Source organism: Gigantopelta aegis, chromosome 14 (assembly GCF_016097555.1).
Source record: "Gigantopelta aegis isolate Gae_Host chromosome 14, Gae_host_genome, whole genome shotgun sequence".
Classification (NCBI taxonomy): Eukaryota; Metazoa; Mollusca; class Gastropoda; order Neomphalida; family Peltospiridae; genus Gigantopelta; species Gigantopelta aegis.
In genome coordinates, this window is record NC_054712.1 from 3,748,932 (window position 1) to 3,775,469 (window position 26,538).

The following is a 26,538-nucleotide window of genomic DNA, read 5'->3' on the forward strand; positions in this document are numbered from 1 at the left end:
ATACCAGTTCGGATGAATGGCTACAAGTTGTAGCTAAACATGCACTCCAAAATAATGACTAAATACAAAGAAACTAGGTTTTTATCAAAGTGTTATGTCCCACTAGAATGCCAAGTGGGACATAACACTTTTGATGTCACATGATGACATCATCAATTGGCGCACTACAACCGCACAGGAACGTCAACGAAACGAGATGAGTGCTATAAATTAAGATCGATTATGGGTAATAAATAGGATATAACTCACTACCATTTCCTATCTTGAAATAATCGTGAAATAATTTTCATTGTCACTCTCTAAAGCTTGTTACAACTGAAAATAATTTTCACTCGGGACATAGACATGATACGAAATGGTAGCTCGTTTAATATCCTATAAATATAACTCATACATATATTACAATAAAAGCAATTGGCAATAAATATTTTTAATTGGACTGATAGCTGGCTTTATCCTACAGTGAATACATCCAAGAGATCATCATCAATGCCTACATGTAGTCCTGCCAGCAATACAGCTTGATCCAAGAGATCATCATTAATCATTAAATTCTCAAAATGTACATATATAGAAATCTTGACAGCTAGCAACCAGATCTTGTTATATCCACCTTTAGAGAAAATTAAAGTGGTTCACAATTTTTTTTTTTTTTTTTAAATTTTTTTTTTTTTTTTGTTCATGTAATTGAAGCAAAACAATTTCATTTGAATAATAATTAAAAAAAAGACTATTTAAATTTTTTAAATGTTAAAAAGTACTTTTTTTGAAAACCACGATTTTGTATGTAACAAAGTTGGGTTATCTTTCCTCTATATCACTCTCTCTCAGTCTACACACTAACATGCAAAGAAATGTACACCATTCTGAGGCAGTATATTTTTACTCAATAACATTAATAATCATAATTTTCATTCCTATAAAACCACATTTGGCAAATGGACAAAAAATTAAACTGCCTTACAGTAATTGATTTTATATTTACATTTTAAAAAATAGCTGAAAATGATTTTACATTTCTTTTGCATGAGAACATACAAATTGAAATAAATTCCTCCAAAATAAATGGGATACACTTAAGGCAATATCAATTTTATTTAGGCAATAGCTATTAAACATTCTGCATATAATCTAATCTACTTTTCCACAAAAATCTTTAAATGATTAGGTAGTAAATAAATTGTAGAACATATAGCAAAATAAATAACCTTATTTGACAGTATATTAATAAGTATGTATATCCAAAAGCCATAACACATTTCGATATGAATGTACTGCCATCTACATATAGATGCATGATCTAAATAATTTGCATAAAATGCAGGGCTGTATTGTGTATAATAGGCTTTTGTCATGACGAGACCCACTAATAATTTCACTGGTTTTCACTCTAGCACATTCATTTAACAACAAAAACAAAAACCAACAAAAAAACAAGCTAGCAAGCATTTCGTAACACAATGTGGCTCTCGTGTTGTGGAACACAGAGCAGGTTTATGTCACCCAAGTATGAAGAATCAACACTAAAGCAATGAATATACTTGAGTGACTTGTTGAAAGACACTGTTATTGTATTCTATAATAAACTACAAGCAGGTCGTATCTGTGGCTGCAGTTATCCAGAATCACTCACTGTGCACTCGTCCTGGCTACAGCCACCTACATGTGACCAAACAACCAAACAACTCCTACTTTCAAAGATAATAAATCTCCCGAATCTTCGGTATGGGGGGGGGGGGGGGGGGAAAAAAAAAAAAAAAAAAAAAAAAAAAAAATCCATCACTGATATAGAATAAATTTCATATTTAATTGTGCGTAATAACTATTATATTCTTCATCATCTGCTATAAACAATATGCACACGTGAACTCTAGGTCTGTCTGTCTGTCTGACACTCACACACATACACACACACTCATGAATGACGTCATCAAAACCAGCCGTATTTCCTCGCCTTCTCCTCCTCCTCCGTATACTCTGCCTCCGTTTCCAAATACTCGTCTCGGTCGAAACCCTCGGCGATGTCGGCCTCCTGCGCCCGGGCAATCACGGACTGCGGTTGCTGGGGCAGGATCCTCATGGCTGCTTCAAGAGGTAGGACAAAGAGTTTTTCGTTTTTCTCGCTGGCGAGACCGAAGCCCTGCAGAATGCGGATGGCCTCGGTTGCGTCCATGTCGATCGTTATGCCGCTCTTTTTACGCAGAAAGTCTTCGATCATCCTCTCAACTTGCAGGGATGATAAACCACCTAACAACAGAACATAAACTTTCATAAACAACACATCAATGAATGAATTAATAAATGAATTAATTAATGTTTAATGACACTCCACTAGGTGTCAAACAAAGGTAAATATGAATGAACTCATGAACTAATGACCTACATGACTTTAGAGAGTATTCAGTGGTTATACTGGTGTTAACATTAGGATATGAACATCTTCCAGTCTAAAAGCTGATAACTCATCCACTGAACTCCCGGGGTTGGTAATGATCTAATATCATATGAATGAATGAATGAACAAATGAATAATGACACCATAGCTTGAAAAATACATCAGCTATTGAGTGTCAAATTGAGGTAAATGCAAATATGAAATGATGATCAACATCAAGCTAAAAATTCAAGAGTCAAATTAAAATACAGTGTAAAGAACTGTGCAAAAAAAAAAAATATCACTGATACTGATAGGTAAAATAAAAATTTAGAATAAAATTCAGTATCATGAAGAAATGACATATACCTTTGAAGTCTATAACGTCTGAACAAATCCAGGAGAGTCGTACATAATTATTTCAAATTGAAAAAAGTCATTAATAAACAGCAGGTATTACAGCTGTTCTTAAAGAAACATACCCTAGTTTTTAAACACTAAGGCATATTTTTTACTATTAAGAGCCGTTTTCGATAACTGAAATCATACTTTACTTAGATTTTATGGTTTAGATTATTAATCTCTGTACATTCGAAGTGGTTTTGGTCATCCTGGTGTTTTTAATATCGCAAAATGCATTTCTCATATTTTTAAAAACGCACATCTTCTGAGAAGTAACAGTATTTTTAGAGTGTATTTCACCATTTCAAAGTCACAGACTCATGTTTCACTCAATTGTAAATTTATCCAAATGTGTTACAGGTTTGTAGATTAACTAAACTTAGTGTGCATTTTCGGAGGCTGAAACTAGGGTCCGCCCCTTTAATGACACAACTACAAATACAAATTGAATTACAAATGGTCAACATATTCAACAGCAATTAAAGAATACATTTGATAATAATTTTAACTCATTCCAAAATTTACGTCCAAAAACAGTTATTGTACTGTTTGGCTACAAAAAATTGAATTTATCTCCACAATTTAAAAAAAAATTGTCCAATTTTCCAACAACGTATTTTTCTGTTCACCCTGAACAGTTAATTAGATTTTTATGCTCTACAAAAGAATAACAATTTAGGGTTAACACCATTTATTTAATAATTAAAAAGACTGTTCTAAGTATGCTCTTGTTTAGAATACCAGTGTCAGTATCTTCAGTGTTTCTGGTTGTTGTAATATTTTTAGTAGGGTAAACTTGATTTTACTTTTCAATAATTTACTTCTCAATAATTTTGTATATACACAAAAATATATATCAGAAAAATAAAAAATGAAATTTGGGCTACTTACAAACATTAGGCCAACCAGAAACACGCTGAATATGCAGACACTGATATCTCAAACAAAAATGTTTGTTTTGTTTAATGACACCACTAGAGAACATTGATTTATTAATCATTGGCTATCAATCATATGGTCATTTTGACACAGTCAGAGAGGAAACTACATTTTTTCATTTATAGCAAGGAATCTTTTATATCCTACAGATAGGATAGTACATACCACAGCCTTTGATATACCAGTTGTGGAGGACTAGCTAGAATGAGAAATAGTCCAATGGGCCACACCGACGGGGATCGAACCTACCATTTTAAACAAGAAAATATATTTATTTTAAGTTGTTAAAAAGGCTTGATTAAACGGTCACTTCTTAACTATGGTAGCAAATTTAGTACAGTCTCTTTATTACCAGCTGACAAAAAAAAAACCCAAAAACCCACTCCCAAAACCGATACCTAATTCTGCTGTAAGGTTGCTGCTGGCTGATGAAGATTTGGCGGACGGTGGGCGGTTGGTCAGAAGGAACGTGTAGACGAGCAGCGCCTCTTTAAAACTCTCATCCTCGGCCCGGTCCACCAGCAGCGTCAACAAGCCGCGGTTGTTAGCGATGTTCTTGAAATACAGAGTCCGTAACATGTCGACGAGGTACGCATTCCGGCGGTTCTTGTACACCGTCCACGCTCGCACGCCGATCAGCCCAGTCACCGTGGTTACCACTAACATCCAGTCGATGTTGAGGCCCGCCAGCAGCGTGACGACCTTGGTCAGCACTCCGACGGCTGCGATGAAAACGGATGCCGACACGATGCCCTTGTCGAGCGTACTCATCTGGATGGAGCCGTCTGGGAGCAACATCTCGAGGTTGTTGACGGGGATCTCTTTAAACGCCTTCAGCATCAGCTTCGTGTCCTTCTTCAGACGCAGCGCCACCACCACTCGCTTGTAGTACTGCACCGGCTTCGGGAACGGTTTCTTTGTCACTTTGTGTTTGACCTTATCCCAGATGGTTGGAGAATGTTCCGGAGCCTCTTTGCCCAGCGCCCAGAACTTGAGAATGTCGTACTTGTCAGGATTTACACTGACCTGTTAATATGACAAGAATTCTATAGTGAATTTATTAAAAAGTATTTCTAAAGAAGTATATGCACTACTTCGATTCGTAGTTGGATTAAACTCTACACCACACAGATAAATACAATGGGAATGATACATGACCTAAATATTTAAAATTTCGTTTGGTTGTTGAAAGAAATAATAAATTAGAATTAGTATGTGCAAAATTATTTGAGACAAAAAGTGATATTGAGATGCTATGAAACATTACAATGTCCACAAATGCATTAGTTATAGAGATAATCATATTTTAACACAAAACAATTTAAATTCTAATTTTAATAATGTAATTTTTTTTTATTTAAATAAGAATTCCAGACTTATTTTCAACTATAAACCAAGTTTCACTGATCTAGGCTTTATAATTTGTGAAAAAATGGAGCCACCCATAAAAACTAAATGCTGATTCAAACGCAAAGGTTGATGCCAGCACTGCACCCATTAAAATAAGTAATAACTATATCTTGTCTCTTCACTTTGTCAAAGCAAGACAAAACATGATTTTAAAAACATCTCTTTTCATTATTTTACTCATTAAACAAGCTTTCTGAGAGTACTGCAATATTATGCTGTCTACTGTTCCCACAAATCTCCTAAGTTCAAGGCCCATAACTCTGTCAAACATGGATAATTTCCATTTTTTACACAGTTATGGCCCTTGAATAAATTGCCATGAAAGTCAGATTTGATCTGGCCACAATGACAAAAAGTGTGTAAATTCCCATTAAAATCAAACATGATCTGTAACTCTTCATGATAAACCTACATATAACATTTCAGCTCAATGAATTGTGAAAAAAAGGTAAAGTAATCTGGATGTGAGACAGACAGATGATAGATGTAAGGACAAAGATGAAACCTGTACTCCCCTGCAGTCAGATGGGTAGCCAAAGTTAAAGTTTGTTTTGTTTAATGACGCCACTAGAGCACATTGATTTATTAATCATTGGCACTTGGATATCAAACATTTGGTCATTTAGATGTATAATTTTACAGAGGAAACACGCGACACAATTTTTCACTAATAGCAAGGAATCTTTTATATGCATCATCCCACAGACAGGATAGCACATATCAAAGGCTATAATCTTAGTGCACTGGCCTGAATGAGAAATAGTCCAATTGGTCCACTGACTGAGATATGCATCATCCCACAGACAGGATAGCACATATCAAAGGCTATAATCTTAGTGCACTGGCCTGAATGAGAAATAACCCAATGGGTCCACTGACTGGGATATGCATCATCCCACAGACAGGATAGCACATATCAAAGGCTATAATCTTAGTGCACTGGCCTGAATGAGAAATAACCCAATGGGTCCACTGACTGAGATATGCATCATCCCACAGACAGGATAGCACATATCAAAGGCTATAATCTTAGTGCACTGGCCTGAATGAGAAATAACCCAATGGGTCCACTGACTGGGATATGCATCATCCCACAGACAGGATAGCACATATCAAAGGTTATAATCTTAGTGCACTGGCCTGAATGAGAAATAACCCAATGGGGCCACTGACTGGGATATGCATCATCGCACAGACAGGATAGCACATATCAAAGGCTATAATCTTAGTGCACTGGCCTGAATGAGAAATAACCCAATGGGTCCACTGACTGGGATATGCATCATCGCACAGACAGGATAGCACATATCAAAGGCTATAATCTTAGTGCACTGGCCTGAATGAGAAATAACCCAATGGGTCCACTGACTGGGATATGCATCATCCCACAGACAGGATAGCACATATCAAAGGTTATAATCTTAGTGCACTGGCCTGAATGAGAAATAACCCAATGGGTCCACTGACTGAGATATGCATCATCCCACAGACAGGATAGCACATATCAAAGGCTATAATCTTAGTGCACTGGCTTGAATGAGAAATAACCCAATGGGTCCACTGACTGAGATATGCATCATCCCACAGACAGGATAGCACATATCAAAGGCTATAATCTTAGTGCACTGGCCTGAATGAGAAATAACCCAATGGGTCCACTGACTGGGATATGCATCATCGCACAGACAGGATAGCACATATCAAAGGCTATAATCTTAGTGCACTGGCCTGAATGAGAAATAACCCAATGGGTCCACTGACTGGGATATGCATCATCGCACAGACAGGATAGCACATATCAAAGGCTATAATCTTAGTGCACTGGCCTGAATGAGAAATAACCCAATGGGTCCACTGACTGGGATATGCACCATCCCACAGACAGGATAGCACATATCAAAGGCTATAATCTTAGTGCACTGGCCTGAATGAGAAATAACCCAATGGGTCCACTGACTGGGATATGCATCATCCCACAGACAGGATAGCACATATCAAAGGTTATAATCTTAGTGCACTGGCCTGAATGAGAAATAACCCAATGGGTCCACTGACTGAGATATGCATCATCCCACAGACAGGATAGCACATATCAAAGGCTATAATCTTAGTGCACTGGCCTGAATGAGAAATAACCCAATGGGTCCACTGACAGATATGCACCATCCCACAGACAGGATAGCACATATCAAAGGCTATAATCTTAGTGCACTGGCCTGAATGAGAAATAACCCAATGGGTCCACTGACTGGGATATGCATCATCCCACAGACAGGATAGCACATATCAAAGGTTATAATCTTAGTGCACTGGCCTGAATGAGAAATAACCCAATGGGTCCACTGACTGAGATATGCACCATCCCACAGACAGGATAGTACATATCAAAGGTTATAATCTTAGTGCACTGGCCTGAATGAGAAATAACCCAATGGGTCCACTGACTGGGATATGCATCATCGCACAGACAGGATAGCACATATCAAAGGCTATAATCTTAGTGCACTGGCCTGAATGAGAAATAACCCAATGGGTCCACTGACTGGGATATGCATCATCCCACAGACAGGATAGCACATATCAAAGGTTATAATCTTAGTGCACTGGCCTGAATGAGAAATAACCCAATGGGTCCACTGACTGAGATATGCACCATCCCACAGACAGGATAGTACATATCAAAGGTTATAATCTTAGTGCACTGGCCTGAATGAGAAATAACCCAATGGGTCCACTGACTGAGATATGCACCATCCCACAGACAGGATAGCACATATCAAAGGCTATAATCTTAGTGCACTGGCCTGAATGAGAAATAACCCAATGGGTCCACTGACTGGGATATGCATCATCCCACAGACAGGATAGTACATATCAAAGGTTATAATCTTAGTGCACTGGCCTGAATGAGAAATAACCCAATGGGTCCACTGACTGGGATATGCATCATCGCACAGACAGGATAGCACATATCAAAGGCTATAATCTTAGTGCACTGGCCTGAATGAGAAATAACCCAATGGGTCCACTGACTGAGATATGCATCATCCCACAGACAGGATAGCACATATCAAAGGCTATAATCTTAGTGCACTGGCCTGAATGAGAAATAACCCAATGGGTCCACTGACTGAGATATGCATCATCCCACAGACAGGATAGCACATATCAAAGGCTATAATCTTAGTGCACTGGCTTGAATGAGAAATAACCCAATTGGTCCACTGACTGGGATATGCACCATCCCACAGACAGGATATACCAGTCATGGTGCACTAGCTTGAACAAGAAATAGCCAAATGGGCCCACCGACAGGGATCGATCCCAGACTGACTGCACATCAGGCAAGCACATTACCACTGGGATACGTCCCGCCACTCGATAACTTGATATAAGATAAGTGATATCTGATGACCACCCATGTAATATTCTCACTCACACGAAATATATGTAGACAGACAGAACGGAGACAAAACCTCTAGTTGGACCGTTAGGTAACCAATAATTTGATATAAGATAAATATTATCTGATGACCACTCATGTAATACTTCCTATATCCCACTCAACCGGACGCCCTCCCTGGACTATATATCACTCACCCGGACGCCCTCCCTGGACTATATCCCACTCACCTGGACGCCCTCCCTGGACTATATATCACTCACCCGGACGCCCTCCCTGGACTATATCCCACTCACCTGGACGCCCTCCCTGGACTATATATCACTCACCCGGACGCCCTCCCTGGACTATATACCACTCACCCGGATGCCCTCCCTGGACTATATATCACTCACCCGGACGCCCTCCCTGGACTATATATCACTCACCCGGACGCCCTCCCTGGACTATATCCCACTCACCCGGACGCCCTCCCTGGACTATATATCACTCACCCGGACGCCCTCCCTGGACTATATACCACTCACCCGGACGCCCTGCCTGGACTATATATCACTCACCTGGACGCCCTCCCTGGACTATATACCACTCACCCGGATGCCCTCCCTGGACTATATATCACTCACCCGGACACCCTCCCTGGACTATATCCCACTCACCCGAACGCCTTTCCTGGACTATATACCACTCACCCGGACGCCCTCCCTGGACTATATATCACTCACCCAGACGCCCTCCCTGGACTATATATCACTCACCCGGACGCCCTCCTGGACTATGAACCACTCACCCGGACACCCTCCCTGGATTATATATCACTCACCCGGACGCCCTCCCTGGACTATATATCACTCACCCGGATGCCCTCCCTGGACTATATATCACTCACCCGGACGCCCTCTCTGGACTATATATCACTCACCCGGACACCCTTCCTGGACTATATATCACTCACCTGGATGCCCTCCCTGGACTATGAACCACTCACCCGGATGCCCTCCCTGGACTATGAACCACTCACCGGGACGCCCTCCCTGGACTATATATCACTCACCCGGATGCCCTCCCTGGACTATGAACCACTTACCGGGACGCCCCTCCCTGGACTATGAACCACTCACCCAGACGCCCTCCCACTCACCCGAAAGCCCTCCCTGGACTATGAACCACTAACCCGGACACCCTCCCTGGACTATGAAGCACTCACCCGGACACCCTCCCTGGACTATGAACCACTCACCCGGACGCCTTCCCTGGACTACGAACCGCTCACCCTGACACCCTCCCTGGACTATGAATCACTTCTGTATGCCCTCCCTATACTATGAACCACTCATTCGGAAGCCCTTCCTGAACTATGAATGACTCACCCGAATGCCCTCCTCGACCATAAACTACTCACCTGAAGGCCCTCCCTGGACTATCTATGAATGACTCACACAAACGCCCTTCCTGGACTATGAATGACTCACCCGGACACCCTCCCTGGACTATGAACGACTCACCCGAACACCCTCCCTGGACTATGAACCACACACACAATGCCCTCCCTGACTATGAAACACTCACCCGGACGCCCTCCCTGGACTATGAACCACTCACCAGGACGCCCTCCCTGGACTATGAACCACTCACCCGGATGCCCTCCCTGGACTATGAACCACTCACCGGGACGCCCTCCCTGGACTATGAACCACTCACCGGGATGCCCTCCCTGGACTATGAACCACTCACCGGGACGCCCTCCCTGGACTATATATCACTCACCCGGACTATGAACCACTTACCAGGACGCCCCTCCCTGGACTATGAACCACTCACCCAGACGCCCTCCCACTCACCCGGACGCCCTCCCTGGACTATGAACCACTAACCCGGACACCCTCCCTGGACTATGAAGCACTCACCCAGACACCCTCCCTGGACTATGAACCACTCACCCGGACGCCTTCCCTGGACTACGAACCGCTCACACTGACACCCTCCCTGGACTATGAATCACTTCTGTATGCCCTCCCTATACTATGAACCACTCATTCGGAAGCCCTTCCTGAACTATGAATGACTCACCCGAAAGCCCTCCTCGACCATAAACTACTCACCTGAAAGCCCTCCCTGGACTATCTATGAATGACTCACACAAACGCCCTTCCTGGACTATGAATGACTCACCCGGACTATGAACGACTCACCCGAACACCCTCCCTGGACTATGAACCACACACACAATGCCCTCCCTGACTATGAACCACTCACCTGAACACCATCCCTGAACTATGAACCACTTACCCAGACACCCTCCTTGGACTGAACCACTCACCCAAACACCCTCCCTGGACTATGAACGACTCACCCGAACGCCCTCCCTGGACTATGAATGACTCACCTGGACTATGAACCACTCACCCTAACGCCCTCCCTGGACTATGAACCACTCACCCAAATGCCCTCCCTGGACTATGAACCACTCACCCAAATGCCCTCCCTGGACTCTGAACCACTCACCCTAACACCCTTCCTGGACTATGAACCACTCACGCAAATGCCCTCCCTGGTCTATGAACCACTCACCTGGACGCCTTCCCTGGACTATGAACCACTCACCCGAACGCCCTCCCTGGACTGGTGTTCCTCCAGAGCCCCTATGACCGTGGGCCTGGAGAGCTCGTGGAAGTTGGCTTTCTGCATGACGTCCTCCAGACTCTGTAGCAGCCAAAACTCGTTGTCGAGACGCTCATGGCGACTCCACTGGCGGGTCTGGATCGTGTCCTTGTCTGGGTTGATCGGGTCAAACATTATCTAAAGTGAAACGGTCTTTATATAAACAAAGTGAAACTGTCTTTTATATGTAAACAAAGTAAAACTGTTTTAATATAAAAAAAATAAAACTGTCTTAATATAAACAAAGTAACATTATTTTAATACAGAAAAATTAATATTATTTTAATACAGCCAAATTAAAAGTTAATTGTACAACAGTGATGCAATCCACAATTCCTTGACTCATATTCACAAAAAAGTGTAAATTTACGTCTACGACTAGCACTTACGTCTGCCGTAGATTTATGTTTACATGCAAGAAGCACCTTATTCTCAAAGATGGTCGTAAATGTAAACATAACTTAGTTGGATGTAAATCTACGATTTAACACCTTCACCAGAGAGAAAAAAAAAAACCCATTAGAAACGATGGCTACTGGGTAAATAACAAATGTGCAAAACGCAATTTTGTTTGTCGTCTGCTAACAATAACATCGTGAACGACGAACCATGGAATTTGGTACTAGTGAAGATCCATGGTTTGGTACGAACTTTAGGACATTCTTAAAAAGGAAAAGATAACTCAGGAGAAATGTGGTCGAGTGGAAAACATCCGTTCGATCACCAACAAAAATATGTTCAATCCGTGGGTGTTCGCCATCGCAAACTGCTTCAATTATTGGAAATGCTGCCATTTCCCGCAAATAATAATAAATAACGGCGATCGTGCTTGATTTACTATATGTACACAACTTATGTGCAGCGTTAGTTGTAACCAGAGGCACTCTTATATTTACGTCCAACTTTACGTGTAACTTACGTTTACGTTGTTTCGTGAATAGCTCTTCAGTCGTAGATTTACGTTTATGTGTAAAACTAGGCTTGCGATGTTTTGTGAATATGGGTCCTAGTAGTCTATTAATTCTGTGGTCAGATCTCATCCACAATTTTTAAACACGTTAAATATAATTTATTAACCTAAAAAATTAGGATCTGTTTAAAGAAATAAATCCACTGCTATGTGGAAGACTCTTCACCTTTAGTTCTTGGAGAATTCCATGGTATTTATTGACAATGGCTGCATCCAGAGCTAAAGCAAAGTCATCAAATATCTTCCTCTCCTTGTCATTGAGAAAATCTTCCTGCTGCATCAGATGTCGGATCACCGACCTTCTTGTAATGGGGATGTAGCGCTCTCTGAAATAGTACAGAACACATGAAACATCAAACTGTATCTAATCATGAACAAAGGAAAGAAAAAAATGTGTTTAACGACACCACATTTTTAAACTACATATGTTTGAATCTTTTTCAACATATTTTATTTCAAAAGTAAGTTAATAGATGAAAACAGACGAAACCTGCTGTCATCGTAAAGACTACTCCTAAAGACAGCCCTTGAAATTCTGGTAACCTTGCAACAGCTTTTTACAGCAGCTCTGTTGATTGCTGTCACAACTTTCGAGGGCTGTAAAAATAAAACAGCAACGAATAGTTTATTTATTTTATTTTCATAGAAAAGATAGTATATATATATACTACTCAAAAGAATTTAAGGGTCAAAAATTTATAATCAAATAAGTTTCAGAGTGTATTAGATTGATGATGTAAACTACACCAAAAATTTAATTTATTGTTCCATATTTACAAAAAACCACAAATAAACGTCACTGTATACAATAAAGTCACATGACATGCTGTCAAAGTTGAAGGTTGTCAAACATGGATTTTACACATTAGAACATTCGTTTAATAGTGTGTGAATCCACCCCTGGCGCGAATACACTCGACACATCGTAGCCTCATGCTGTTGATCAGACGTCTGAAGAACTCTTGGGGAATGGCCTGCCACTCTGCCATAAGAAGTTGACCCAGATCATGAAGGTTGGCCGGAGGGGCATGGTTATCCCGAACTCTCCTGCCTAATTCGTCCCAGGCGTGCTCTATTGGGGCCAAGTCAGGCGAATATGCTGGCCAATCCATCCTGGCGATACCTTGTTGTCTGAGAAAGTCCGTTACCACCCTGGCGCGGTGGGGTCTGGCATTGTCATCCTGCATAACTGCCCCGCCGCCAATCTGCTGAAGGCCTGGGAGAACCAACGGCCGGATAATCTCATTCAGATAGCAGATTCATTCAGATTGCCATCCACCACATAGAGGGGGGTCCTGTGGTGGATAGAGATGCCGCCCCACACCTTGACGCTGCCACCACCGAACCGGTAACGTTGTCTAACGTTAACGTCAGCGAAGCGCTCCCCAGGACGTCTGTAGACACGAACCCGACTGTCGTTGAACTGGAGACTAAACCTGGACTCATCAGTGAACATCACTCGACCCCACTGAACACGTTGCCACCGCATATGAAGTGTGCACCAGTGACGTCTGGCCGTTCTGTAACGTGGTAGGAGTGGTGGTCGAACAGCCTGGCAACAGCAGCGTAGATTATTGGCTCTCAGACGATTGCGTATGGTTTGATCAGACACTCGAGTTCCAGTCGCAGTCCGCAGATTGTCACGTAATCGGCGTGCAGTGGTTGTGCGTTGACATAGAGCCATATTGGTGATGTAGCGGTCCTCTCTATTTGTAGTGCTTCGGGGTCTTCCCGAACGTGGACGATTTCGAACAGAATTCGTTGCTTGGTACCGCTGCCACAGTCGGCCAACGACACTCTCACTGACACCAAGTCTCAGAGCAACATTTCTTTGCGTATTGCCATCCTGAAGCCAAGCAATAGCCCTTCCTCGATCTTCGATAGTCAGTTGACGTCGTACCATTGTCGAATTTGGAGTGTGCACCGTACACGAATGCAAGCTCCAATTATAAGAAAATTCAGCATTGGGAACATGGAATACACATGCAAAGCGTGCAAATGAAGCGCTTTGTGAAAAAGCAAGTTATGGGCACTTAGCAGACCTTTAGCTTTCGCCCTAATTTATGTGCAAATGTAAGCATGTTTTCGTCATTAGAACTAGTCGACAGTGTCAATGACAGTGGATTTTAGTTCATTTACGGGTTGCTTAGACCCACTTTCGTCAAAATGGAACAATACCATGCGTGACATTATGGTCTAGCTAATATAACTGACATTCAGAAAATAATGTCGAAAATATCGTCTGACCCTTAAATCCTTTTGAGTAGTATATATATGTGAGAAAAGTATCTTGAAACCCAAAGATGAAACTGGTCAACATTTTTATATAACTGATATTTCATGTTACAAATTTAAAGGTCACAGTGATGTCAAGCATTAGACTATTCAACAAGAATGGTAAAACATTAATTTTGTTCTTTAAAAAAATTAAATAGTTCCTTTGAAAATTTAGACCTATTTTTGGGGACTTCAGAACATTTTGCTATGGTCTCTAAAGAAATTCCTTATTGTCATAAACAAGGTTCGAAATTCACAGGCAGCAAGCAGAGAAGGAAAGAAATGTTTTATTTAATGACGCACTCAACACATTTTATTTACAGTTATATGGCGTCAGACATATGGTTAAGGACCACACATATATTAGGAGAGGAAACCCGCTGTCGCCAATTCATGGGCTACTCTTTTCGATTAGCAGCAAGGGATCTTTTATATGCACCATCCCATAGACAGGATAGTAAATACCACAGCCTTTGTTATACCAGTTCTGTAGCACTGGTTGAAACGAGCAATAGCCCAATGGGTCCACTGACGGGGAACGATCCTGCACCGACCGCGCATCAATGCCATTAAAAATTCACAATATACTTTCTGATAATCAACTCTACAAGCAGCTTTTGCTTTCCATTTTATTTCAAACAATATTTCAGATACATCAAGAATTCTTGACTCTACAAGTCTAATTTTGAGACTAACGTCTAGTACTGCTCAATTTTTAGCATAAATTTGGTTGCAATCTAAGAAACAAAATTAATATTGCTTCCCACTACCCAAAATGAATTTAGCGCCACAGTTAGTAGGACACATCTGTAGGTGAACTAATTCTACTATTAACCAGACAAATGATTTACTTGTACAAATCCTCCTCCTGTGGGAGTTCCTCCACTGGCTGGATCTGTGTCGTTTTACCAGCAGACGAGTCCGGAGTCATGTCAGGTGTCGTCGACAAGGCTCGTACAGATAACGATAAACTCTGTTTCCGCACGGTGTAGTGCGCGCCACACAGACATTTTATACATTTCTTACTCGTAAACTGAAACAAAGATAAAGTCATTTTGTTTAACCACACCACTCGAGTACATTGATTTATTAATCAACGGCCATTGTGAAAAAAATAAGTTAAAGTTTGTTTTGTTTAACAACACCACTACAGCATATTGATTTATTAATTACTGACTACTGGAGGTTAAAAATTTGGTAATTTTAACTTGTCTTCGGAGAAAACCTGCTACATTTTTCCATTTGCAGATAGGGATAGGGAAACTCTCCCACAGACAGGACAGCACATACCATGGCCTTTGATATACCAGTCTTGGGGCACTAGTTGGAATGGGAAAACCCCAAATCAGAAAATGGATTCACTGAGGTGGTTCGATCATACGATGCAATCACCTCAGGCGAGTGCTCTACAGAAACAAAGATAAAAAAAAAAACTATTTCAGTCAAATAACCTCCTATTTTCATAGCTGTAGGCTATAGGTTACTCAAAATTATCAATGTTGTTCATCCAATATTTCAGAATTGTTGGTAATGGGTAGTCTGTTCACATGACTTGTACCTGAATAATATTTGCACAATGTAATTAATTACTTCTCAACTGCATTGGAATTGTGAATATTCTGAAGTTTGCAACTTTTTATTTCACGATGCGTAATGATTTACCATGTAGCCCAGGCTTCTGAAAATTGAATATATATACATTGGCATAATACATTTATAGTAATTCAGGTAACCAATTTCATTTCTGCATAACAATGAGGTCTTAAAGGGACATACCCGATTTTAAACCCGTGAAAATTAACACTTAAGTTTAGTTAATCTACAAACATGTAACACATTTGGATAAAGTTACAATTGAGTGAAACACGAGTCTGTGATTTTGAAATGGTGAAATACCCTCTAAAAACAGACTAAACCTCGACTCCATAACTGTTACATATGTACTTCTCAGACGCATGTACGTTTTTAAAAATATGATAATTGATAATCTAAAAATAAAGTCTACGTAAAGTATGATTTAAGTTATCAAAAACGGATATAATAGTCAAAAATATGCGTTAGTGTTTAAAAACTAGGGTATGTCCCTTTAAATATAATGCACTAATAAAAAATTAGTTATGCAAATGTTGTTTTTTAGTAAATGCTTCCATGGGTGCTCTTGTGGAGATAGAGGACACTCCAAACTATAGTTTGTCCTATTCTCCTACAAAAATTTTTGTTTTGTTGTTGTTGTTTTGGGGGTTGGGGGTGGGGGGTGGGGGGGGGGTTGGTAAATAATTTCAGTTTGGTTTGAGGTAAGAAGAAAAGTAGAAGTGTTTTGAAAATAACATAAAAATACTATTTTTGTGTGCAATTTAAAAAACAATCGGCTCAAAAATAAATAACTTGTAGTAAATTACATAGTATAAAAAAGGCTTTCCGTGGGGCGGACTATAGACAAGAATCAAAATGACAGCTTCTTTGACCTCCGCACCGATGTTTATCCAAGATAAAAAAAACCCCAACCAATCAGTCACCTCCATGAACAAAACATTTAAGTTTTTGAGTAGAGTTAGGTATCAAGTCATTTCACATAGTAAAACACAACTGTCCTTGAAAATAAATAACGAAAAGTAGCCGGCCTAATTATCGAACTGTGAAATATTGCAAATAAACATGACATTTCTGTATGAAAATAACTTGTTGTCGTATGCCATTAAGTTGACTGCGGCTTGCAAAATACTGGAAAACAATAGTAAACGAACCCTATGCGTCGACAGAGCTCTGCATTGTCCCAAATTATGACTCAAAATACCAAGTCGTCGACAAAGTAAGGAGGCTGCCATTTTATCACTGACCCGGAAGTGGAATTTTTGTTTTGCCCTTTGTAAAATTTTGCGGGAAATTTACAGTTTTGTTATTCTATTAAGAAATACCATATGACTCCAATGTCTGACAATGATGGACCCTGCGGAAGTAGAGTTTTTGGCAGAGAAAGAAATGGTTTCAGTCGTGCCTAATTTTTCACAAGACACAATTTATTTGATTGGTGTAAGTTAATTTGAATGATTATAAATAACCCTTTTCTTGGTTTATCAAGATAAACCTTGTGCTTATCTTGATGAACAGTGTTTTAGTGTTTGTACGCAACCATAAATTAGGAGCTGTTTTATTTGGTATTTTGTGAACGGTTTTTGTTTATATTTACGTTTTGTTTTTCTTGGTAATAAATACTAAATAAAATGATCTGTCAAATAACACTGACCATGAATGGAAGAACTTTTGAGAAAGGAAGGAAATGTTTTATTTAATGACACACTCAGCACATTTTATTTACGGTTATATGGCATCAGACATATGGTTAAGGGCCACAGATATATAGGGAGGAAACCTGCTGTCGCCACTTCATGGACTACTCTTTTCGATTAGCAGCAAGGGATCTTTTATATACACCATCCCACAGACAGGAGTGCTTTACCACGACTATGGGAAAGTGCATTCTAAAAGATCTTTTGCTGAGCTAATATTGAATCTATATTTCTGTTCGCCCCAAGTCGTTTCAACTCATTTGGTGTGATTTGCTCTCAACCTTGGGTCATTTCATCCTAAAATATGGTTGTTATTATTTATTTAAAAGAATAAATCTTGAGCTGCTAATAATATCAAGGGACTAGTAAATGACTAATATATACATGTGTTTTATTGTTATTATTATTTTTTTTATTTATAATAGTTCCACAAGCCTGGAACATGGATGTTCCATCTATGCTGTTCCTGTTTGTATAAACATGTTATGTTTAACACAGTTATTATTAAAAGTAAAAAAAAAAAAATACTGATATAGTATGACTTTGCTAACTGTTCATTAAAATGTAGAAAACCGAAACTTTATCCCTATCAAAACCCAAAACCGCACTCTGATTGGAAGAACATCAATATTTGAATTTAAAAAACCTTGATCACTTTATTAAACATTGTCGGTTTGTCATGATCAGTTATCTAATTTAAAAAAAAAACCCTTACCTTGTTTGTTTTGTCGTGTGGGACCGGCCTCGGTGGCGTCGTGGCAGGCCATCGGTCTACAGGCTGGTAGGTACTGGGTTCGGATCCCAGTCGAGGCATGGAATTTTTAATCCAGATACCGACTCCAAACCCTGAGTGAGTGCTCCGCAAGGCTCAATGGGTAGGTGTAAACCACTTGCACCGACCAGTGATCCATAACTGGTTCAACAAAGGCCATGGTTTGTGTTATCCTGCCTGTGGGAAGCGCAAATAAAAGATCCCTTGCTGCCTGTCGTAAAAAGAGTAGCCTATGTGGCGACAGCGGGTTTCCTCTAAAAAAATCTGTGTGGTCCTTAACCATATGTCTGACGCCATATAACCGTAAATAAAATGTGTTGAGTGCGTCGTTAAATAAAACACTTCTTTCTTTTGTCGTGTGGGTTCAACACTTATTCATTTATATGTACTTACATGTTTTTTTAATTATTATTTTTTTTATTCAGGGAGATATTGGTCCATTCAGTCCTGGTTTATCTGTACAAGTTCCACTATGGCTTGCTGTAAACCTTAAACAGCGACAGAAGTGCAGAGTTATTCCCCCTGATTGGATGGATGTTGGTTGGTATTAATATGTAAATTGAAAGAAAAGACAGTTGATTTGTTCTGTACATATGCAATTTGTATTAATTATTTTGATGTCACAATTAAAGCTGTCGTCTGGATGATATAATTATTTTGATATTTAAGTATTTAGAATAAATTGTTGGTAGGCCCATTGGGCTATAAGTTTGTTATTCCAATGTGGTGTGGTAATAGTCCTGGGCCGCATTTCATAAAGTGATCTGAAGTGCCTAATTACCTGGGCCCCGTTCCATGAAGCAATCTTAGCCTAAGATTACCGTAAGCGCATAGCTACCCTATGCACTTAAGTTGATCTTAGGGCTAAGATCGCTTCGTGGAATGGGGCTCTGGGGACTAATTCACTAAACTCTCGTAACTTTGCGATCTCGCAGTGCAATGCTAAAAGACTTACAAAGATGATGCTTTGTTGTCTAACAGAGCCTAAGAGACCTTTATGACCTGGTTTGTACTACTAGTATACTTCTGTGGGATGGTCCATATTAAAGATCCCTTAAAGATCCTAATGAAAAAGAGTAGTCCTTCGTCTGTGGGTCTGTCTGTTCTACATACATGCACAATGTACATATATAGTTTTCTCAACTTTTTGTCTGAAATACGAGTCAAGATATTGAGCTGATATTTTACAGATCAAGTTTGAGTGTAATGGGGATTTTCTCATTTTTGACAATTATGGCCTTTGAATGTAAGAGATGTTACTACCATCACATACACAGGGCTCGAACTTAAGAATTTGTCTCCCATGGCAATTTTTTAATGAATTGCCATGGGTGAAACAGCCCACTGATGACAATTTAGACCCTGCCCATGGCAAATGTTTTTAAAAGGTTATTTTGTTGTATGTAGACATTTCAAATGTAAAAATGTTAAATATTGGCATATTATGTACACCAGGTGTATATGATCATAGAGCTTGGTGCATGTACAGACATTTCCTTTCGGTTTCCATGCTAATGCTGATCCATAGCTTCTGTACTCTGACTTCAGTAGACTTGGTTTCAGTTTGGAGAGTTTCCTTACTAGGATTCTGAGCCTCTCCAGCCCAGTTTTTATGTTGGAGTTTGCTTCTCCTAGACAGTTGTCTTTCTTGACTCGCGTCCTCTGTCCGTCTGGTCCATATTAGTCTAGTCTCTATCCTTTGACCAGTCCAGCTTTGAGGAGCTGATGCTCCAGCTGGCATAGCTCTCCGAGTCATTGAGACATGCAAGCTACCTCACCACATCAAGGAATGGACCATGAGATAGTTGGGTGACCCTACCAGGAGCTGATGCTCCAGCTGGCATAGCTCTCCGAGTCATTGAGACATGCAAGCTACCTCACCACATCAAGGAATGAACCATGAGATAGAGGTGTATACATCTTTGCAATTCTTGAGGAGCTTTACCTCAAATTTTCTTTTCAGTGTGTCAAGATGCATGTATGGATTGAAATGTTTAAACCACCTTTATTATCTGTAGTTACAGATCAGGTTTCACTTTCATGGGGTTTTACCCCATTTTGACAGTTATAAGAAATTTTACATTATTATCTTTCCAAAAATGTTACATTCATATATTACATCCCCATGAAAATGTATCGAGCCTGGTAGAGGACATATGTTGCTTTAGCAATTCTCTCCGAATGCTTGTTAAACTATCTATAGTTGTATTTGTGTTTTGCTAGACGGCAGTGTCATCTTCATTTAGTCTTACAATATGTTATTCAAATCAATACCCTGTTTGTTCTTGTTTGTAGAAAAACTTGAAGAGAAAAAACAGGCGGAAAACGACTCCAAATTTTTCACCGAAATGCCAAGCCGATTCTACATGGAGGTTACACAGTTATTGTTAAAAAGGTAAATGACCGTAAAAAATATGTTGAGTTTTTTTCTTACCTTTAGATTATCAGTGAAAATTATTATAATCAGAAGCAAGCAGCACAGTTACTGACCTTCCTTACACACCAATTGTTGAGATCACCAGCCCCAAGTTCAGCCAACAAACGTTTCGCTACTGTTCATGAGTTATTTAATATGTACCCGACATGGCCATTTGGTTTACAGTGAAGCACATAAACCAGTCTGGCAGACATTCTGCTCGGTCTGGCTGAATGTAGCCCATTTGTTATTATCAGGGCTCGAATTTAATGGGGGCCATTTGACAAATTGCCGCAATGCCCTAGTCAAATACCCCAATGCCCTAGTAAGTGATGCATTGCTGTAGTCAAATGCCCAAAGACCCTAGTAAATGTCCCAAGGCCCTAATAAAATGCCCCAAGACCCTAGTAAATGCCCCAAGGCCCTAATAAAATGCCCCAAGACCCTAGTAAATGCCCCAAGGCCCTAATAAAATGCCCCAAGACCCTAGTAAATGCCCCAATGCTCTAGTCAAATGCCCCGATGCCCTAGTCAAGTACCCCGATGCCCTGAAAATTAAACAAGAGTCTCATGGCGAATCTGGGTCTGACTTATTTTGCATACTACTAACTGGTCATCATACTGGAACACGCCTTGTGAAAGTTGTTTTATTTCGACAACATGAAACCGTTCACATTTCTTTATTTTGAATGGGTGTTGTTGTTTGGTATTATGACACTTGTTAAAGTTTGCCATGTTGCCCTGGCTTCAGGCCATAATGCCCAAATTCGAGGCTTGTATTATGGATTTAAAGATATGCGACTGGCTGCTCCTAAGTGATGACCCGATCATGAGTCATATCATCCAGTAAAAAAAAGCATGAACAAAATTGATTACTGTGTGATGTCTAAGTTAACCTGAAATTGATATCAATATGATGGATAAGATATTTTAAGTGCAATAGCTGTAAATATGTTTGAGTTAGAAAAGATTTAAAAATTTATTTTAAACCTGGTTTTTCAGGATATATAAGAAATACAGAATTGAAAATCTGCGTGACCCATTTATCGGTTACGCAGAAATAAATCCAGGTAACTCATTTCCTTTTTGAGTAACCCATAAATGGTGCTCCAAATTTTGTTCGAACAAAAAATAGGTTACACAAAATTAAATTTGCGTATGCAACGTGAAAACGAAATTATTGTTCTAAAAATGTTCAGATCCCTTATATAGAATACTACATTAAAACATATCTAACTCGCATTTACTTGTTAAGACATGTCTTAAGACAACTCGTTCCACTGATGTAGTAATATTTGTTTATATATACCAGTATATAAGTATGAGGTACTGCTAAATAACGAATATGTGAGTTTAAAAAAACTATAATTATTGTAAATCATGGAATATTTTGTTCAGTACTGTGTTGTGATTTGCCATGCAACTTTCTCGGATTGCTACACAATTCTAAAACATTGAATAATAAAGTTTTGCTTTAGTATATAAGTTTAGAAACATTTTTGTTTTTCAGTGCAACTGATGATATACCAAAAGCTGATGAAGTGCGAACGTTAATAAAAGATATCTGGGATTTAAGAATTGCCAAACTGAGGAGCAGTATTGATACTTTTGTCAAGAGTGATGCCACCCACGCTAAGGTGATTATTTACATCACTCAATTGTCTTGTCTGCTGTGAAAGGTGTGTGTATGTGTATCTGGTGCCATCACCCTCCAGACACAAAGGTACTCTTTTTTGACTGATTAATAATGTGAAAAGTATTTAGAGAATATTTTGCACCTGATAAAAGTGATATATTACCCTTTTGTGGTGAAAATGTCAAGTATACAGGTTGAATTCCTTTTAAAAACCGGCCTTGGTGGTGTCGTAGTTAGGCCATCGGTCAACAGGCTGGTAGGTACTAGGTTAGGATCCCAGTCGAGGCATGGGATTTTTAATCCAGATACCGACTCCAAACCCTGAGTGAGTGCTCCGCAAGGCTCAATGGGTAGGTGTAAACCACTTGCACCGACCAGTGATCCATAACTGGTTCAACAAAGGCCATGGTTTGTGCTATCCTGTCTGTGGGAAGCGCAAATAAAAGATCCCTTACTGCTAATCGGAAAGAGTAGCCCATGAAGTGGCGACAGCGGGTTTCCTCTCAAAATCTGTGTGGTCCTTAACCATATGTCTGACGCCATATAACCGTAAATAAAATGTGTTGAGTGTGTCGTTAAATAAAACATTTCTTTCTTTCTTTCCTTTTAAAAATATTGACAGAATTAAAAATGCATGAAACATTCAGTTCTCTTCTGTGTTAGATGACTTTTCTAGGACTTTTAGTTGAATAGATGTGTCATTAAATTTATTAAAAAAAGAAAATTGAATATGTATACTGAACCACAAAAGACAAGGTTTAAAAAAAATTAATTTTGAATTATTCCGTTTAAATAGGGGGCGGGACGTAGCCCAGTGGTAAAGCATTTGCTTGGTGCGCGGTCGATCTAGGACCAGTGCACCACGACTGGTATATCAAAGGCCGTGGTATATGTTTTCCTGTCTGTGGGATGGTGTATATAAAAGATCCCTTGCTACTAATCGAAAAGTGGTGACAGCAGGTTTCCTCTCAAAATATCTCTGTGGTCTTTAACCATATAACCGTAAATAAAATGGTTGAGTGCATCATTAAATAAAACATTTCCTTCCTCCTATTCAGTTTGAAATCCCATTATTTTTTGTGTATTAAAATTATCAAGCTCATGTAAACGTTTTAGACACTTTGATAGTCTCTTTACTAAATTTTATCAAGGAAATCGTTGTTGTTGTTTTTATAATATTTGTTATTCAGAATACATTCGAAAATAATCTGAATTTATATTATTATACACACTTGTAACATAAAATATTATAACCAACCATTTTAATCAATACTTTGGTTTTAAACATGAGTAACACATCAGACTTGAATTTTAATTGATGCTTTATTTGAAACATGAGTGACACATCACATCCGACTTGAATTTTTCAGCTGAATTTCTTGACGCTGATGGAGATCAACACAGTGCGGCCATTTCTCACGAAGGCGTTGGGTGAGATGCACGTTCTGAGGTCGAACCTAAGCGGCGGAGTTCGGTCAACGCAGGACTAGATCAGTGCGGAGTTCGGTCAACGCAGGACTAGATCAGTGCGGAAACTTGTCAACGCAGGACTAGATCATTGCGGAAACGGGGATTCTGTTCATCAGTTTTCACGGAGGAGGAGAGATCTATTAACGCGTCCACATCCCACAAAAGGTCCGGGTGCGTCTATCCCAGGACCGGTCTCTGGCATGGCCAGGGGTCTGACTCGGGGACAGAGTTTTCCTGGATTTACCTGGAATACCAGATTTGTATCATCTATACAGTGTTTCCTGGTTTTCTGCTGTGTGTCCATATTTTCCATCTTCTTCATTCAAAACTTATATGGTTTTCAGATGACGATTTGCACACATTTTGAATGTGGGCCACCATTTTAGACCACTATGAAACATTAACGATCAGGCCAATCTTGGTACCAGACCGCAGTATTAGAAATACTGGATTTTGTTTTTGTAACCCATTTTCATCCTAGTTTTGAAAACAGTTCCTGACACTGTTAAATTAACCTCGATTCCCAGATTTTTTTATATTTTTATTTCTGAATATTTCCAATCCCAGAGAACTCAGGCGAGCAAGTGATCAGTCATTCACTAAACTAGGTTTTGTGCCAAATGTTACATGAATGTGATGTGATAGAACATGATGATGGTACCAGTCTAATTGTTCGCAAGTGCTAGGCCTCCTAAACACATCACTGTTCCGGTCTTTGACGAAAAGCTGAAAATAACTCTTTTTCAGACCGTAATTTTTGTGAGATTTTTGCTTGGTCTCTTATTTTCCTCCGTTAACAGCAGATGGTGGCTTGTGTGCTGTACCATAGGTGTAGAATAAAAGAGATTTGGGTTTTGTCTACATCTGTCGGTCTTCTCATCTGTGGAAAATCTTTTGCATGTAGAGAGGGCGAGTTTTATGGAATTTGACTTCCTTTTTTTTTCTTTCTTTTTTTGGAATAAGAGACTGGTTTTGTCTACATCTGTTTTTGTCTGTTTTTGTCGGTCTTCACATCTATGAACAATTTTTTTGCATGTAGAGATCAAGTGCGAGTTTTATGAAATGACTTTTTTTTTTAATTGTGACCCCTAAATTTGAAAGACATTAAGCCATCACAGTTTACAATGTGTCAAGATATCGAGCCGAAATTTTGCTTTATCACATACAATTGCAGATAAAGTTTGTCAGAGTTATGGCCCTTGATGGTCAGTTTTCCAGACTTTGCAGGGCATCAACATATTGATTACTCAATTGGCATTTGTTTTTTAATACCCCGTCCAACTCTAATGAGGCTTTCAGTATCCTGTCATAATAATATAATTTTACGAATATCGTAACATTTTCTGTTTGGTTGGGTTTGGTAATAATTAAATTTCTGTTACATTAATTACAAATACAATTTAATGTCATCCCATTGGTTGAGCTGTAGCAACCCAAGTTTGTTAATTTCTTGATGAACGTAATAACAACTTTACGTTGGTACTTTGTCTTATTGAGCATTATTGCTCAAGAACTAAAAAATCATTCAAAATAAATATATATATATGAAGTTGTAGTGTTATTAACAAATGTGTTTTAAATTTAATTATAAAGATTGTCGCTTATTTCTTTTGCTTTCATTTGGGTATGGAAAAAAACCCCTTTGTGTGAATGGCTTCGTAGATTGTGATCGTTAAGATTTTGTTTGTACATAACCTGATGAACGCAATGGAAATAACAGACATTTCTTAAATAAATAAAATACACTAGAGTATGGAATGTCAAACATTTGGCAATTTTGGCATGTACGTTTTCAGACGAAACTCACATTTTACCACAAAAAGGACCAACACATGCTACACTAAGGGGGATGTAGATGGATGTGGCACAATGGTAAATCACTCATCTTGTTCAGAGGAAACTCACATTTTACCACAAAAAGGACCAACACATGCTACACTAAGGGGGATGTAGATGGATGTGGCACAATGGTAAATCACTCATCTTGTTCAGAGGAAACTCACATTTTACCACAAAAAGGACCAACACATGCTACACTAAGGGGGATGTAGATGGATGTGGCACAATGGTAAATCACTCATCTTCAGAGGAAACTCACATTTTACCACAAAAAGGACCAACACATGCTACACTAAGGGGGATGTAGATGGATGTGGCACAGTGGTAAATCACTCATCTTGTTCAGAGGAAACTCACATTTTACCACAAAAAGGACCAACACATGCTACACTAAGGGGGATGTAGATGGATGTGGCACAATGGTAAATCACTCATCTTCAGAGGAAACTCACATTTTACCACAAAAAGGACCAACACATGCTACACTAAGGGGGATGTAGATGGATGTGGCACAATGGTAAATCACTCATCTTGTTCAGAGGAAACTCACATTTTACCACAAAAAGGACCAACACATGCTACACTAAGGGGGATGTAGATGGATGTGGCACAGTGGTAAATCACTCATCTTGTTCAGAGGAAACTCACATTTTACCACAAAAAGGACCAACACATGCTACAC

General features: G+C 39.6%; 2 protein-coding genes across 2 annotated transcripts; one reads left to right on the plus strand and one right to left on the minus strand.

Moving 5' to 3' along the window:
* Window positions 1-414: 414 nt before the first annotated feature.
* LOC121389508 (transmembrane protein 143-like) lies at window positions 415-17,271 on the minus strand. The gene is made up of 6 exons (XM_041521163.1): window positions 17,181-17,271; window positions 15,288-15,469; window positions 12,326-12,485; window positions 11,133-11,327; window positions 4,114-4,741; window positions 415-2,247 (listed from the first exon to the last, which is right to left on the minus strand). Exons 1-6 carry the CDS (start codon window positions 17,259-17,261, stop codon window positions 1,931-1,933), a joined length of 1,563 nt encoding a protein of 520 aa, XP_041377097.1. The 5' UTR covers window positions 17,262-17,271; the 3' UTR covers window positions 415-1,930.
* Window positions 17,272-17,303: 32 nt separating this feature from the next.
* On the plus strand, window positions 17,304-25,566 carry LOC121389510 (DNA replication complex GINS protein PSF2-like). The gene is made up of 5 exons (XM_041521164.1): window positions 17,304-17,466; window positions 18,921-19,035; window positions 20,791-20,890; window positions 22,422-22,548; window positions 23,918-25,566. The coding sequence occupies exons 1-5, from the start codon at window positions 17,374-17,376 to the stop codon at window positions 24,035-24,037; spliced, it is 555 nt and encodes a 184-aa protein (XP_041377098.1). The 5' UTR covers window positions 17,304-17,373; the 3' UTR covers window positions 24,038-25,566.
* The last annotated feature ends 972 nt before the right edge of the window (window positions 25,567-26,538 follow it).